Here is a 17,119-nt window from a genome sequence, read left to right on the forward strand (position 1 = left end):
CAGAAAAAAATGAGTAGATGAGCTAATTGTACTTTATTATAAAGCTATATTAACTGAAACTTACAAGTCTGAAAGTACATCTTTCCTTCATTTCTCCTTTACAGCCCAAGAAAGTAATGTCAGCCTTCCCAGATTCACCAGATGAAAAATACAACTAGATGAGCTAATTGTACATTATTATAAGGTTACTTTAACTGAATTTTGCAAGTCTGAAAGTACAAATCTCCAACCATCACTTTTAACAGCTTGATTAAGTAGTCCTTCCTAAGATAATTTCTCTGAACTTTAAGGCACTGGGAGGTCCTGTCTAATCATTATTTTGGCATCATCTCTTCCCCTCATCACTCAAGGACTTTCTTCCATAACATAACAAATAGGGTCTCTTTTGAGCCCCTTGCCCCACCCACAATCCTACTGTGGGTTCAGCTGCCTTTTATCTGTCCATCCCCTTGGTTGTGTCTCCTTTCTCTGTCTCCCAAGGTCATTCCCATATGCCATCACAATATGAAATGCTGCCATATACACTTTTTTTTTGGCCCAAGGTATTATCTTTTCTGAGATACTTACAATATGCTGTTCAGAAATTCTTCAACATCTCTGAAATGTGGTTTATATGCCAATTTCTTCCTAAAGGTGGATGGATATTTCCCTTAATTTTATTATACAACAACAATCTTGTGAGATAGATTGGGCTGAAAGACAGTGACAATATCAAGGTCACAATCCATTCGGTCAATCAATATATGTCACTGGTACTCAGATTGGAGGCATTATAACTTTCCTAGCTGCCTCCAAATCTAATTCATTTGATTCTTATAGAAATTCTATATTTATTACTCTAGTTCAATCACTTTGGCTTATGAATTCCCAAGAGCTTTAAACTGCTTACCCATCTGTGAAACATTGGCTCATATCGCTAGCTAACAAAGGAATATATTCTTGGGAATTTAGCAATAGCTCCATTATACAGTCAAAGGAGATTGATAGTTTTGGATGGGCTGTTGCTATCAGGACATTTTCAACCTCCATAAGTTCTTTTTGGAATTTTAGAAGAATATAACTTCTGTCACATCCTTTAACACAATAAAGTAATATTTATAATCATATTTAAAGATACAATTATTGTTTGTAACAGGGGTCCTCAAAGTTTTTGAACAGGGGACGGATTCACGATCCCTCAGACTGTTGGGGGGACGGACCGGCAGGGTGGGCATGGCTAGGTGGTCATGTGACTGGGTGGTGTGGCCAATTTAGCAGTTCATTTTGCCTTTCTCCTTGCTATACTTGCTCAACCCAAGGAATCTATTTATTTAAGACCGCCCCCAAAGGGAAAAAGAGTGCAAATTTTCTTGCCACTTGCCTAACTTAATTACAACAGCAGCTTCATGCTCCTTAAAATAGGCCATTTAAAAAAAACAGGATTTCCTTCAAAATAACTCCTGATCAGATGACCACACAATAAACCAGACTGAGAACTGCACCAATTAAGACTGCAACTAAAACCTCCAAGATGGGCATTGAGAGACATTGGAAGCAGGAGAAAGAAGGCGAGAATCAACACACACACACACACACACACACACACACACACACACACACACACACTCCAATGGTGAATTAAAGAGGGATAACAGTCCCTCAGACTGTGGGGGCCGGACTATAGTTTGAAAAAAACATGAACAAATTTCTTTGAACACTGTACACATCTTCATTTGTAGTGCAAAAAAACATGAAATAACACAATATTTAAAATGAAGAAAAAATTTAACCAATATAAATATACTATTAATTCAATGGGAAGGGTGGGCCTGCTTATTTGGGATTGCAGGGCTAAAGGTCTTTTAAGCCAGGAGAATTCACAAACTGATTTGCTTTTTGCCAAACTTGTGCATGTGTATATATACGCATATGAATATCTACAAAATTGTTCAGCAACCAATTTGGTGGATGTACTTTATATATGGGAAGAATCAAAGCAGTGGGTGAATTCTCCTTCAGGCATTATAGTGTGGTTGCATTTGAATTAGTGTTAACCAACTTCAGCTGATTTTGAAAAAGCTAGGAGATGTGGAGACATGTCCCACACACACCCACTTTTAAAGTGCTACTTTAACAGCAGCCCCTTCCCTACTCACCCACCAGCCCTGGACCACATGGCTGTGTTTTTAAAGCACTTTTAAACACTTTTAATACACTACTTTACAAGCTGACAGCTGCTTTGTAAGCCAGCACCACCCCCTTTCCTCTCACCCACCAGCCCTGGATCACATGGCTGTGAAAAACATCGGAAAGGCTGTTTTTAAAGCACTTTTAAAGACTTTTAAAGCACTATTTTACAAGCTGGCAGTTCCTTTTCATCCCACCACTCCGCAGGCCGTATACTTTGCATTGGTGTGCCGTATCCGGCCTGCGTGTCGTAGTTTGAGGATGCCTGGTTTAAAAACCACAAACAATATATATTTGCTTATGTTGTTTATAACCAAAAATGTATCACATACTCTATCCCTTAATATACTGTATATTGTATATTTCAGTACAATATGTATCCTATTTTTGAAGACTGTTTCGTATGACAATAGTGAATTGAGGCCCCATCCAGCTTGCTAAAATTTCACATAGATGGCTTTTGATACAATTGTTGCAAAAAGTAATTTGCAAGATATTGCATTGTTTGTGGTACAGTGCTAATGACAATATAAAAATAACAAAGGAGGCATAAATCCTGGTTCCTATTGTTTGTATAAAAAGGAGATAAATAAGCAGAGATAAATTCTGATTGCTGTTTATCGTGGAGATTTTATTTAGGGTGTGAATTGGGGAACTGTATTTTTTCAATTTTGGCAAAATTGGATCTCCTTAGCATATGCATTATGCACCCAAGGCTAGAATTAACCAATGTGATAACTCTAACAGCCCATCTATGGGAGGACTTGGCATGTGGTATCTATATCTCTCCATAGCCATGTAGATTGAAACGGAGGTGGATAGGGAACCCAGTAACTCTGAAGCTTTAACATCTGGGAAAGGCAGGATGAAAGAATAACATGCTATATAGTACACTGGTAACATGATGCAGCTAGGGACAGGGGCATTTCTGAACCAGGAAGAAAATATAGCACCAAAATATAGCATTTGGGTAGCTGCTGGTAAAAATGACATGTACACTCAGCTCATTTTGCAACTATCAGAATCATTCTTAGAAGGGTATCACACAAACTAATACAATTTTAAAGGGTCATGGCATCATGCTGCCTGAGACTTTGCAAAACTCTGCTGCCCAGAGTTGTTGGGTATGAGATGGATGGGAAATACATTTTCTAAATTAATTAAACCAATAAATAAAACTCTATGAAAAAGAGCAGCTGCTAATTTTGTTTTGCATTTTTCAGGAGACACTGATAGACTGGTGTGATGAAAAAGAACTCAACTTGATTTTAACAACTGGAGGAACAGGATTTGCACCAAGAGATGTCACACCTGAGGTGAGATAGTTCATTTTCCTATTTTAAACCATTAATATTTCTCAAACACTAATAATATATATTTATATATATTATACATATATACATATACATACATACATACATACATACATATACATACACATATATATACATATACATACACATACATACATACATACATACATACATACACATGCTTTGGAACTTGTATATTTGATGTACTATGAATATTCTGTTTCTTAAAGAAATAAAATACCTTTATTAAACAACTGAAGAACATAGAATTTATTTTACTTGACTCCATCAACAGGTTTCTATTTTGTCTCTAGGCTACTTTGCAGTATTCCTGTTTATCTTTTGTAACATATACCCTTAATTCAGACATGGAGATTTTTCTTAGGTAGTGATTTTCAGGGTAGAAAATATTGCAAATCTTTAAGGCAAATCAAATCAAACGTCCTATTATAATATTTTACCAGCCTATACAGTAAAAGAAAAGGGTAATTTAATACAGATGCAATGAACATGAATTTGGGCAAACAGTGGAGGACAGGGACACCAGGTATGCTATGGTCCATGGAGTCGTGAAGAATCAGACACAATTGAGCAACTGAATAACAATTTAATGACAATTTGTTATTGGGTGGGGGACAGGGACAATGAGGCAATGCCAACATATATAATTAAATGTTTTGCATAATTATATAACTTTATGACCACCTTGTGTGTGAGTGTAGAGTTAGTATCTCTTAAAAAGTAATAAATTTAAAATTTATCACCCTCAAATTTAGAGATGATTGGGAAGATTAGAGTGTGTCTTGGGGGAATTATAAACAGGACCCTGCTATCCTTGTGGCAGGTTCCTCACCTTCCTATTTGTGGTCTTAATTTGGTTGGTACCGTTCACTTTATTTTTGCAAACTCTGCTCTCATACCAGAATATTATTGTTTAGAAATATTTATGGTATGATGATCAACTGCTCTTTTCATTTGAGATATTTGGCATGGTCCATAAACTAATATTTCTTATGTATATTACCATTCTAGATGCTTCTTAATGCATATTGTGACAAAATTATGTTTCTTTAGCACATCTATCATTTGTTGTTTAATGGTTTCTATGAAGTTAAATTATATATTGTAATGCCCTACGTATTTGGATAAGGAAATCACTTAAAGTTAGATAGACTGATGTTGTCCTGTTGGGTGGAGGTAGATGGAATACCCGTTTGATGGTGATACCACTCTTCACATTTCTGTAAATTACAGCGTGGAAGTATCTATGGGAAATAAAACAGACATAATTTTTATGTATTTAGAGAGTCTCAGATCAAATGATTTTTGTGATAGTTTGCTCCAGTGATATAATTTTAGATTTATTCAAAATTGTAGGAGTAAGAGAATGATACTCTTACTACCACCAAACCTCTTATAATATAATTATAATAAAGACTTGATTAGGTTTAAAGATACCACAAAACTGTTTATTATTTAAACTGAAATGTTGATTAACTTAGGTTTGCTGTTTTATTGGGTTTGGAGATTTTAGTCATTGATTTTATAATAATTGCAAACTGCTTAGAATCTCTAGAATACAGCAGCACACAAATATTTGAATAAATAAATAAATAAATAACATATACCCAAAGTAAACTGCAATATTTACAATGCTAAAAATAATATCAAAAATAAAGGTGAAGTAGGAGAGAAATTTGAGAATTTTCCATTTTTTATTTTATTTTTTCCAAAGCAGTATTCTTTTCACAAAAAAGGTGGAATCAAAGGATTACTGGTGAAAGACGGATTTAAAGTATCATATTGAATGAATGAATAAAAGTATATGTGCTTTGGTAGAAAATGTTTTAAAATACCCAATATTGTAAACCTAAAGTTAATAAAAGGCCGCTGAACTGATGTCTTCTAATGTGCTTTTTTCCTTAAAGAAAGTTTTCATTGATTAGTTATATTGATGATTTTATCTTTACCTTTCAAACTGGCTTTTTTCTTTTTTGCTTCTATTAATAAATATATTATTTAAACAATTTTAAAAATTATTATGTATTAAATATCAACAAATATTTATGGGTTATTTTATTGAATTTGATGCAGAATCGGATAATCACATTTATTCTCTTGTTTGTTTGTTTTTTAAAGTGCTTAAATTATTATTCCCAATATTCCACAGCTTGAACTAGCCTTTTCAGATATTACATCTAAAATCTAGGTTAAGCAAGCCAAAGAAACTATTCTTTCATCTTTAGAGAGCTTTCTTAACTTCCTAGGCAGCCACACCAGTAATACATTTAGTAACGTCACAATCAGTACTTATATCATGCTCAAGGTTTTCCAAAGGCTTACCTCATGATTCAGTTGCAACATTTTCCAAGCCATTTCCGTTTTTAACCATGACATTACTCTAGCAATCCATTTTTGTCTTCTCCAGTGCTTCTTCCATTTCTGGAAGAGCTATCTAATTCTATGATAATCAAAAAAGCATTTGAAATAATATTTCGGAATACTCTAATACAATAATAATCAGACATAAAGAAGAGATGTTCTTCATTTGTCATCAGAAGTCTAAACATGTGCAAGAGAATCAAATTCAATATAATTTCATACGTGAAGACTTAGTCTCTGTTCTCTCATCTATGATGGCTTCCAGAGCCAAAGTGAGTGAGTGAAGTGAGTGAGACCAGCTTACACCCCTCTTTGGTGACGCTTCTTAACATATTTGATACTTTAATTTTGTTTTTGTTTGCCAAGAGGTTAACTGACTGGTGTTCTTATTATAATTTCAAAGTATCCAAATCACATTCCTGCTGGATTTGTGCCGTAGAACTCCACAATATTCTTCAGCACAATAACTACATATATTTTCCTGCTGACTCTGAATCATGGCAAGTTTTTAAAACTTCTCTACCACTTCACAACCCCTTGTGAATATTCTCTACCTTATGATTCAGATCCAAGTAATTATTACTTTGGCTCTTCCACCAAGTTTTCAGACAAGCTTTTGCTTATCATGTAATCAGACAGTGGAAGACCAGTTAGTATTTTCTCTATATGAAGATACTATTGCTACGATTTACAGAAGTGCTAAATCTTGAAGCTCATTGTGGAAAATAATTGGTACACAAGTCAATATGCCACCATCATATCAACTCCAGCTCTTTAGAAGAGTAGCCATTCCAAAATCATCAGCTCTCTTCCAGTTTTAAGAACCGCAAATATAGTATGTATCAAGTCCATCTTGTTAATAAGAAATCCTCTTGAACATATCATATATGATGAGTATAAGTCTCTTGCATCACCTCTACTGCCCCAATCCTAGCAATTTATAATTTTAAATTATCTATTTTATAAAAGATATTTTTCTCTTATATGTATACTATAGATATTTTCCTCTAAGGTTTTCCTAAAACCTCTTAGTTTTAGAGAAATTGTTAAGAGCTGGCTTTTCCCTCAGGCACTGAAATAGCAAGGTTGGAGCCTGGAAACTATATAGTTGGATAGATATTGTTGGTTTGGCAACAATATTTCTTGTTTGTTGGATTGTTTTATTTTTCTGTTTTTACTATAACTGTTAAGTTCCTTGAGTCATGATTCATAAGATGGGTGGCCATAAATCTTTTATATAAATAATTAAACATAACATTGCCAGATTTTTTAAAAAAAAGATTTATCTCTTTACATCTTCCTGCAAGATGTTCCACACTAAATGGTTTAAGGATATTAACTTGAGATGTAGATAAGGAAAAATTATTATCTGTATTGCAGTATTTTCCCAAAAAGATGTTTCATGAACGCTACAGAATACCACTTTGGATGTTAAGTAGCGAAAACTAACTACAAATATGCTGAGATTTAATTTTGAAACACAGTAAAAATCTAAACAGTATGCATATCCATTTTCTAGATTAAGATTACAATGAAAAAATATCATGTAAAAGTGGGGTTTTTTCATAAAGAGCACTAGAGTCTTTTTCTTGCTCTACATTAAAAATGATATTCTTACATTATTTCTGAGTAGCACGCTTTACATTTGAGCTATTTCATCATGGAAATCCATTATTTCTTTTGTACATTTTTATCTGTTTTGAGTTGATTACACCTTGTTTCAGGAAACTATCTTCTTTAGCTTTTTCATGTATTTATGAAAGATATCCCTTTTCTCTATAATTGCATCAAATTCAAAAAAGTTTCAGACTCCTTGGGGTATTTAGGTGGAAGGTTTTCTATAAATGACATTTTTTGTTTGAGGGAGGCGGTGCTATTTTTTTTATAAGCTTTTGGAGACATTATTCTTCTGCTAAGATTCAAGCTCTAATCCTAAGAAAAGTTTCCATATGTTAACTAATTGAGGAATTAAATAAGTAGTCCAAAATAAGAGATTTTTTCCAAAGCTAATGAGATGAGCCCAAGAGGCTTAGCTAACAAGTATTCATCTTATCTATAAAATCTTCAACTAACAGCATGGATAATGTTCCCAATTACTTTTCACAGGATTTCATAGACTTTCTAGTTGCAGTCTAAATATTGCATTGCCATTCATTTCCAGCCAAATGGACCCATTATTCCAGTAGTCTTAATAATCTGAGTACCCAATTAAAAGTTTTTGACAAGTATTCTAATGTTTTATTTCCCTGTGTTGCAGGAATTGAGCTTATCTTCAAATAAGATATTTCCTAATTACTTATTCAGACTTTCTTTCAGCTTCATACAAAAGACCTTCTCAAGGGTCTCCCTTACCTGTACCTCCCTGACAGACCTCAGGTACAAATCTGGAATCCCTCACTTATCCTTTTCTTCTTGACCAATAATTGTTCACCAGATACAAATGGTGAGCCAGTTAAAGTTTGGATCAGGATGTTCTGGTGATGGTAACTCATGCAGTACTTATGATGGGCTTTAAAAATAATTTGAAAGCTTTCATTTGTGCCAAATTCAGTGACCTACTTATTTATAGGTAGACTCACTTGAGCAATATTATGGGCATTGTACTATTTACTGATACTTTCAAAGTGCAATGCACTTTAATGTGTAAAGCTTTCTGGCTTCAGTACTTCTTATCTATGGGACAAGTCATCCCATAGATGACACACAATGTCACTGAATGTCCTCACTGAACAAGTGCTGCTACAGAAGGAGACTTAAGAGGGGCATTCTCTCTGGAGAATCTTGTCCTCTAAAAAAATTGGTCACCAAGGTAAGAGTAGTTCCTATTCTTATGACCTTCCAACAGCTCATAAAAACTTGACTTTACAAAAAGCCTTTTCAGATTTCACTGTAAAACCCCCGATGTCTGGGAATTTTCTATTAATTTTATTTTACCATAATTATATATTTTGTTCTATATTGGGGCATTTTCTTGTTCTTATTGCTTAGGCTGAGGTTGCTGCTTCCACTTAGGCCTAGACTAAAACAGTTTATAATTTCATAAATAAAATAAATCCCTCCCTAAGAATAGGTAATAAATAAATAAGCAAGCATGAATACATACATACATATACAGAGGGGGACAAAGTCCTTATTCTGCCACCCCCACCGGATCAGTCTGAGATTGCCAACAACAGGGAAAACACATTCTGGAAATTCCAAACCGATCCCCATAAACAGAACAGCAGGATGTGAAGTTAAATTCAGGCATAAACTGCAGGGATATGGTCCCAGCAGAAACAATAACTGATACAAAATGGGATCAATTGTCATCAATGCAGGCAATTTGAAATGAAAGCTCAGTTGGAATTTAGATACTGAATCACTGGGAACGAACTATTAAATTTTGAGTCCAGCTTCTGAAGAGTCAATCAAAAACTTCATAAAGAGCCACAACGAATCCCTCTTGGGCTTCTCTTGTCTGTATCTGCAATTCACCTGTATGTAAACTTTACCAAATCTAGCTGTTCTTTAAGAGATGCGGTATAGTTTGCCTTTCCCACAAGAAGTCTGGATTATGAAAAACTTCAGATGCAAGAGTTTCATTTGGGTACAAACTATAAGTCACTTGAAAAAGAGACATGCCAGTGTAAGGATTACAAAGTTTCTGTAGGCAAATTCTACATGTGGCAACCAACTTGCCCCAGTTGTCTTGTTGATAAAGAGACTCTGTGGATGCTGTTCTTGCATATGATTCAGTAATTCAGCCTATCTGTTCATCGCTAGATGTTGAGTAAATGACAAATGGATTTTTATATCTAATATTTGGGAAAGGCCCTTCCAAAATCTGGAGGTAAATTGAGATCTATGATATGAGATCATATGATTGATTAGATCTTTGTACCTAAACACATGTCCTAAAAAGTTGTTCGTAATGTTTTTTGAACAGATCAGAGGCTCTTGCAAGGAATGAAATGAATTGTTTTTTTAAACAAATCAACTACTTCTAGGATGGTAGTATACTTCTTTTTCAGAGATAGAGCGGTAATAAAATCCATTGGCACTGTGTCGGAAAGTTGCAAAGGGGAATTCAGAGGCTGCAGCAAGCCATCTGGAACAGATTTTGCCCGGCGGCAAACATAACAAGGCAAAACATAGTTCTTGACATTTGCCTTCACTTAGTTACTTTCCTATTCTGGATCGAAAGATTCTTCAAATGGTCATTCACACTCTAGTCACCTCAGGAAAGGCTGAAGCTGCAGTTGATCCAGAATGCAGTGACATGAGCATTATGTCAGTGTGACATAATCACTCTGTAAACCGCACTAGTTACCATTTGGCTTCTGGGTGCAATTCAAGGTCCTGGTTATCACCTATAAGCCTTTCATGGCAGAGGGCCTGGTTATTTGAGATGTAACATTTCTTTCTACTTGATTCTGCCTGTCCTGTGTGATTAGGTAGACTGGTGGTGCCCAGGACTCAGGAACTGTGCCTTTTATGTCTCAGCACCTGCCCTCTGGAATGATATCTCCTCAGAGATTGATATCTCCCATCCTGGTGACATTTAGGAAGCTGTAAATGACTATTCTTACAGACTCTGTGACAGAGTAAAGATTAACATAGTTGCTGGATGAGTTTTCTTTAGTTATATATTATTTGGGGGAAGGCATTTATGATTTTTTGTGTTTGTGTTTTGTATTTTTTATTTTTAATTGTTAGCCAACTATTATCATTGGGAATCAGGCAGCCTATAAATTGTGTAAATAAATAGATATGCAATAGTTTTCTACATATTCTCTTTCACAGGCATAAAATCACCATCACACCACACTAAAATCATACAAGAATTTAGATATGTGTATATTAGCAAAAAAATCAGATATTGGACTCATTTATGTCTTCAGCTTACAGTTGGTCACAATGTGATCTACAGATTGACCTAGGACCCCGCAGTCATACTAAAGGGAGGATACTATGCCCCATCTATACAGAGAGTCCCTGTAGATGCTGTGTGAGGTACAAATCCTATTCAAGATTATCTATTGCTGATATGGTAATTCAAAGTCTGGCCCCTTTTTTGTGGGGTCATTTATATGTCTTCCTATGTCTGGGCATTCAGCAACCCATTTGACTTTCCATTGGGAATCGATATTAAAGTGGATTTGAGTCTTCCGACTGATAAATGCGGAATGTCAGTAAGCACCAGCAGAAGTGAGTTGTTTGTAATTTTTCTATATTGTCTCACTAGTGCACCTTGGCTTCGTAAAGCTGGAGGTGCTATATGGCTCAGAATAAGAAGCTAGCAAGTAGGAGTAATTTTAATATATCTGTTTATAATCCTCATAGTGTTGTTGACTCAACAACACAATGAGAATTATAAGCGGATATATTAAAATCATGCATAGGTTCTAAAGCTTTGTCAAGTATACAGATATTAAGGATGTACAAAACATGTATATGGGAAAACAGTTTTAATTATTCCCCGCCCAAATCTAAGCATGCATAATTTGGATGCTTTGGACTATGCATGGGACAAAATGGGACTGATTAATCAATACCCAAGTCCAAATAGGGTGTCCTAGGCAACACTGGTTCATAGAGGAGGAGTGGGAACACAGCCAAGGACATCAGTTGAAAAAAAAGGTTTCTTCCTTCAGTTGCTCCCAACATGGCACATTCTATTAACTTGCCAGCCTTTGATTTTCTTGGTGCCTCCCTCCCTCCCCCAATAGTTACTATCAGTGTCCCATTGCCTTTCACTTATCTATGCTTCACAATTTAAATCACTAGTAAAAAGGCTTGATTTAAATCAACTTGATTTAAATCATCATTTTTAAAGAGCAATTGTCATCTCTGTCCTGCAGCGGCTCCTCCTCTGACCCACTATTGACTCACCAGCAGTCCCAATATTGCAGAATATGTAGCCTCATGCTACATAGCTAAGCTCCAATTCATGCTGAATAAACTAAATTATTAATGTATCTTAAATTGAAAACTATCTTTAGATAAATCTTTACTGCCAAAGCATTTTATTAAAATAAATTTGATAAAAAATAAAAAAAAATCTGTTTTAAATGTTAAAAAATCCGATTTAATTTTTTAAAAAAATATTATTATTTTAAATCATCAATTTTTATCCATCCTGCTTCAGAGTCTTTCCTGTCCTTCCCTGTCCCTTCCATGGGTTGAGTATTGACCATTTACTCTCCAAGTGCACTTCCTATTTACTCATAGCTCCCTTGGGTTGGAAGGAAGGTAGGAGAGATCTTAATATTTTTTTAAAAAATGGGATTATATTAGGAAGACTTTTTTATTCCCACTTTATGTTTTATGTAGACAAACACAATTTGTGGGAACTTTCAGATTTCTTTTTTCTTCTTCTTAAGGTGATAACAGAAATTCTTTATTGATTATCGGTAATCTAGGACATGATTTCTATTATTTTGTTGACTGACTAAAACACCTATTCATTGAAGAAAATTGCAGGGAGCTCTTCTATAGCAGTATTTTCCAGTCTCCAGATATTAAATATCAGTTTCTAAATATGGGCTTGCTGGCTGAGCATAAGGGAGTCTATAGTCCAACATACTTGAAGGTATCAGTTATGAATGTCTGTTTTAGAATATATATATTTTTACTTAAGTGACTGCTGGTCAATCCTGTTGAGTTTTCTTGTTATCTAAAATGAATTATGGTCCTATGTGCCTTTGCAGCAGGAATGGAAAGAAAATTGCTGGGAATATGGGAGAGGCAGGAAAGCTAATGAGATACACCAAGCTGGGATTTTGTTGGCAAATGGGAAAGGGGTTTGGAAAGATTGAGATCTGACATACCATGGGTTTATGCCATACTGGAATATTTCTGGTTAGAATAATTTATGAAAGGTTTTGGAGATGTTAAGCATTATCATCTCTCTACTCTGCTTTAAGTTCTGATGATTTGGGTTTTTTTTATAGTGTACAGCTATGATGCCATGTGGAATGTAGTGATATATAAAGTAAATAAATACAAAGTAAATAAATACAAATGTCACTGAGAAAGGTGTTTCAACCTGCTAAACCATGGTTGACCCAAGACTATTCAGCAGAACTTGTAGAATGCAGTGATCTTTTCCAGACATTAAATAAAATATTTTTTCTACATCATTCACAGCTCTAATATCCATATTTTTCTTCTGAACAAAAAACCCCATATTAATTCATTAATTTATTGTGTTATAATCCAGATAATATTATTTCTAATGTTTTGCTTTAATCCTTGATATTTTCTTTTTCACTGGCTGAACACACATTTTCAATGAGCCGAGATGGCGCAGTGCTTAGAGTGCAGTACTGCAGCCACTTCAGCTGACTGTTAGCTGCAGTTCAGCGGTTCAAATCTCACCAGCTCAAGGTTGACTCAGCCTTCCATCCTTCTGAGGTGGGTAAAATGAGGACCCAGACTGTGGGGGCAATATGCTGACTCTGTAAACCGCTTAGAGAAGGCTGAAAGCCCTATGAAGCGGTATATAAGTCTAACTGCTATTGCTATTGCTAATGAGATTATTATATAGGCCTAACCTAACCCTTTTTTTCTAATTTCTCATTTCCAGGTTAAATAAGTGTATTATCTGCAACAGCAGATTGATCACAACCCAGTTTATGTGTATATTTATTGGTATTAGGAGCAACTACAATGTCAATTCCTTGAAGTATTTTTGTGTATGTGCACAAAAGTGAGTTGTCTGACCACTGAAGATACAGATTCTTTCTATGAAGTTCTTCCCTATTTCTCTGAACGTGGGGTTCTTTCCACAAGAAAGCTGACTAATTTTACCACATTCCTGAAATCTCTATATTTTCTGTCTCCATCACTTTTACAGGTCAGCTATTTTTGCCTCAAATGAACAGATTTGATCTTCTTTGTCATCACTGTGCAATTCCACAAAGGCACATTTAGAATTTTTGTTATCTATGAAAGATATTTTGCAAATGGTCGTAACCCACTATGAAAGCGACATGTTTTCACCTTTGCATTCAGTTTCATTGTGACTGTCACTGTAGGGAGGAACCTCTGCTTTTTCTCCCTCTGAGATACAGAATTATTCCTTCATTTCCTTCTTTTTTGCTTATTCCTTTCCACTTTTTGCCAAGAATATTCATGGACATGTCTATGTAATCAGTGTTAATTTATCTAATTTCAGGGACCATTATCTCATATCAGTTAAAAGTGGGTAGACCAATGGATAACTTCACTTGTTTCAGTACATCTGTGGTGCAGCAGGCAGTTTTTGAAAACAATTGGGAAACAAATTACCATTGTTAATTGGCATATCCATAGCCACCTCTGTCTTGGAGTGGAATTGTATAATAGATATGTGTTTTCATTATCAGCCTTTTACCAGTACATAATAAAGTTGCTCATCCCAGGTACAGGTTGCATTGTAAAAGCAGGCTTTCATGGAGATAGATGCTGTGAACAGTGTTTTCAACTCTCATGAGCAACTCTTGCTCTATTTCTGGACTGTCCATCTTGTTACTAACTGCTAAATTTGCCTTTCAATTGAGGAAATCATCAAACTATTTCAGTTTCTATTAGTTTGGTTATTACATCGAGTTTCATGTATATAGAGCTACCTTTGACATTAACATGGCTATTACTACTTTGATATCATTTATTTCAGTGCCACTCTCGGCTTTGGAGCGTATTAGGCAAACAATTCCCTAGATACCAATCAATTGTTATGGATTAGTTAATGGGATGTAGATATTCAAAATTAAGCAGACAAATTCCTTGTGTCTAAAATTGATTGATGAATTGTGTACCATCAAGTTAGTATTGACTCTTAGCGACCACATAGATAGATTTTATCTCTTCCTAAACTTCACGTCTTCCAACCATACACTCATCACAACTGAAACTTAGTCCATCAGCTGTGTTGCTGGTAATCCTCCTTTTCATTCTGCTTCTACCTTTCCCAGTGTTACAGCCTTCTTGAAAGAGCTAGTCTTTAGATAATGAGTCCAAAGTAGGAAAATTTAAGCCTAATCATTTGTGCCTTGAGGGAGAATTTTGGGTTAATTTGTTTGATGATCCATTCATTTTGACTCTGCAGACTATTCCGGAATCCAAGGCTGTTGTAGAATATATGTGGAACAGCCTTGACATTTATTTGAGTATATACAAATATTTCATTTTCAGCAATGCTTATTTATTTATGTGTTTGTTTGTTTGTTCATTCATTCATTCAATTTCTATAGCTGCCCATCTCAATCAATGGCTCTAAGCAGCTTAACATTCAAAAAGAAAAAATATGATAATTAAAAATATTTAAAAAAAACATTTTAAAACAATAAAAATGATAAAAAATACTAAAAATATCCCGATTGAATATCAGAACAAGATACTTTGACCAGTTAGTAATACAGCCAGGAAACAGGACATTAACACATTCCTAACATATATGATTACATATTTTGTTTGTTCTTTAGACACATTTTTGAGGTATGAGTGTGTGGGTGTGCATGTGTTTATTAGTCCAAGAAAGCCTGGTTAATGTATGGAATGTATGGAAACAAAAGCAAATTTGGTAGCTTTTGTTATAGCAGTTTTAATATACCTAGGATGTAGTACCATATTGTTAAGCATATCGTTTTGATATACTTAGGATGTAGTACCATATTGTTAAGCATGCCAGTGATGGGGAATGGGGATAAGAGAAATGTGTGTTTCATAACAAAAGTAGGGAGGCATGTTTATTTGAAATGTTAAGAGTGCATAAGACTATTAAATCTAGAATCTCAGATTAGTTACAGTAGCTGCAGCACTCCTTGTGGAAGAGAAAATTATATTTGATCATGACCATGTCCTGCCATATAGTACACCACAGCCTTTTTTCTTTTCAGAGTTTTATTTGTAAATAGTATATATAATGCATTCCTAAGTAATCTGTTGTCTCACATTCATGTTTATCCATGATACATGCTTTAATTCTTTCTTTAATGAATACAGTGCACATAACTTTACTAACTACCGTGTTTCCCCGAAAATATGACAGGGTCTTATTTTCTTTTTACCTACAAAATATGGCTTGGGCTTATTATGGGGGGAGGGTTTATTGTTTTGGGGTTGCCAGGCGGCTGCTCTCTGGCGAGCGGGCTCCCAAAGAGCCGGGCACAGCCTCATGGGCGAATGGCTGTGTTGCGCTGCTGCGACAGCGCAACACAACAGCCATGAAGCGACCAAGCTCACAACCAGCCACTCAGCAAACCCCCTTTGCAGCCAGGCACAGTGCCATTCACTGACCTAGGGGTATCGCCAAGCCGCGTGAGCGCCTGTTCGCGCCCAGCTCCCGCGGCTTTGCGCCTTCCAAATGCCAGTGAATGGCGCTCTGCATGGCTGGAGAGGGGGATTGCATGAGCGGCTGTTCTGCTCTCGCTCACCCACCTCCCGGCCTCACGATGCATGGCCCAGCTCTCATTACGGAGCCAGGGCACTGGCTTTTTCTGCGGCTTCCAACCCGAGTCTTTCGGCAGTAGCCGCTGTGGGCGCATGCTCTATGGTTGTACGCTCTGCAGGCAGCTGGCAGCGAACAGGCACTCACACGGCTTGGCGATACCCCTAGATCAGTGAATGGCGCTGTGCCCGGCTACAAAGGGGGTTTGCTGGGTGGCTGCTCGTGAGTTTAGTTGCTTTATGGCTGTTATGTTGCACAGCTGCGACAGCACAACACAGCCATTCACCCCTGAGGCCGTGCCCGGCTCTTTGGTAGCCCACTCGCAAGAGAGCAGCCGCCCGGCAACTCCGCTCTTCGGCTGGGCATAGCGCTGCTCACCAACCTAGTGGTATCTTGAAGGTGCCAAGCAACGCGATCACCTTTGCCTCCCCCCAGGTTCCCACGGCTTGGCACCTTTGGGATACTGCTAGGTTGGTGAGCGGTGCTCTGCCTGGATAGAGGTGGGGGGTTGTCCAGGGGGTTTATATGTGGGGGGGCTTATATTTTTGCCCACCAGAAAAATGTGGCATAGCTGTATTATGAGGACATGTCATATTTTTGGGAAAACACAGTAGTTTTCCTTAATATTCTTTTTAAAGTAAAATATAAGATATAATTATATAAAAGTGATGATACAACATTGTACATTCATACATAGTTTTATACTTCTGTCCAATTACTATATAAATCCAAATAACAATAAACTTTTTATATCAGTTTCATATACACATGCACACATACACACACACACACAGACTATATGATGTTCACCCAGATCTGTGTTGAGGGAGAATCACTTCATTGC

The 17,119-nt window shown here is 36.1% G+C and overlaps 1 protein-coding gene and 1 long non-coding RNA gene across 15 annotated transcripts in view; one reads left to right on the top strand and one right to left on the bottom strand.

Annotated features, from left to right (window-relative positions):
* GPHN (gephyrin) overlaps positions 1–17,119 on the top strand; it is a 234,873-nt gene that overhangs the window by 103,967 nt on the left and 113,787 nt on the right. For all 14 annotated transcript variants that reach the window (XM_087720983.1, XM_087721001.1, XM_087721009.1 and 11 more), the window contains one exon: positions 3,390–3,482. In XM_087720983.1, coding sequence (XP_087577109.1) covers positions 3,390–3,482 — 93 coding nt within the window. The remainder of the gene's footprint in view (positions 1–3,389; positions 3,483–17,119) is intronic.
* Positions 4,560–10,315, bottom strand: LOC148049649 (uncharacterized). The gene is made up of 3 exons (XR_015697678.1): positions 10,027–10,315; positions 5,823–5,940; positions 4,560–4,744 (listed from the first exon to the last, which is right to left on the bottom strand). It is a non-coding gene; the product is annotated as an uncharacterized LOC148049649 (long non-coding RNA).

This window comes from Thamnophis sirtalis, unplaced genomic scaffold, assembly GCF_051295495.1.
Source record: "Thamnophis sirtalis isolate CommonGarterSnake01/CBP01778 unplaced genomic scaffold, rThaSir2_p1.2 scaffold_1, whole genome shotgun sequence".
In the NCBI taxonomy this organism is placed as follows: domain Eukaryota; kingdom Metazoa; phylum Chordata; class Lepidosauria; order Squamata; family Natricidae; genus Thamnophis; species Thamnophis sirtalis.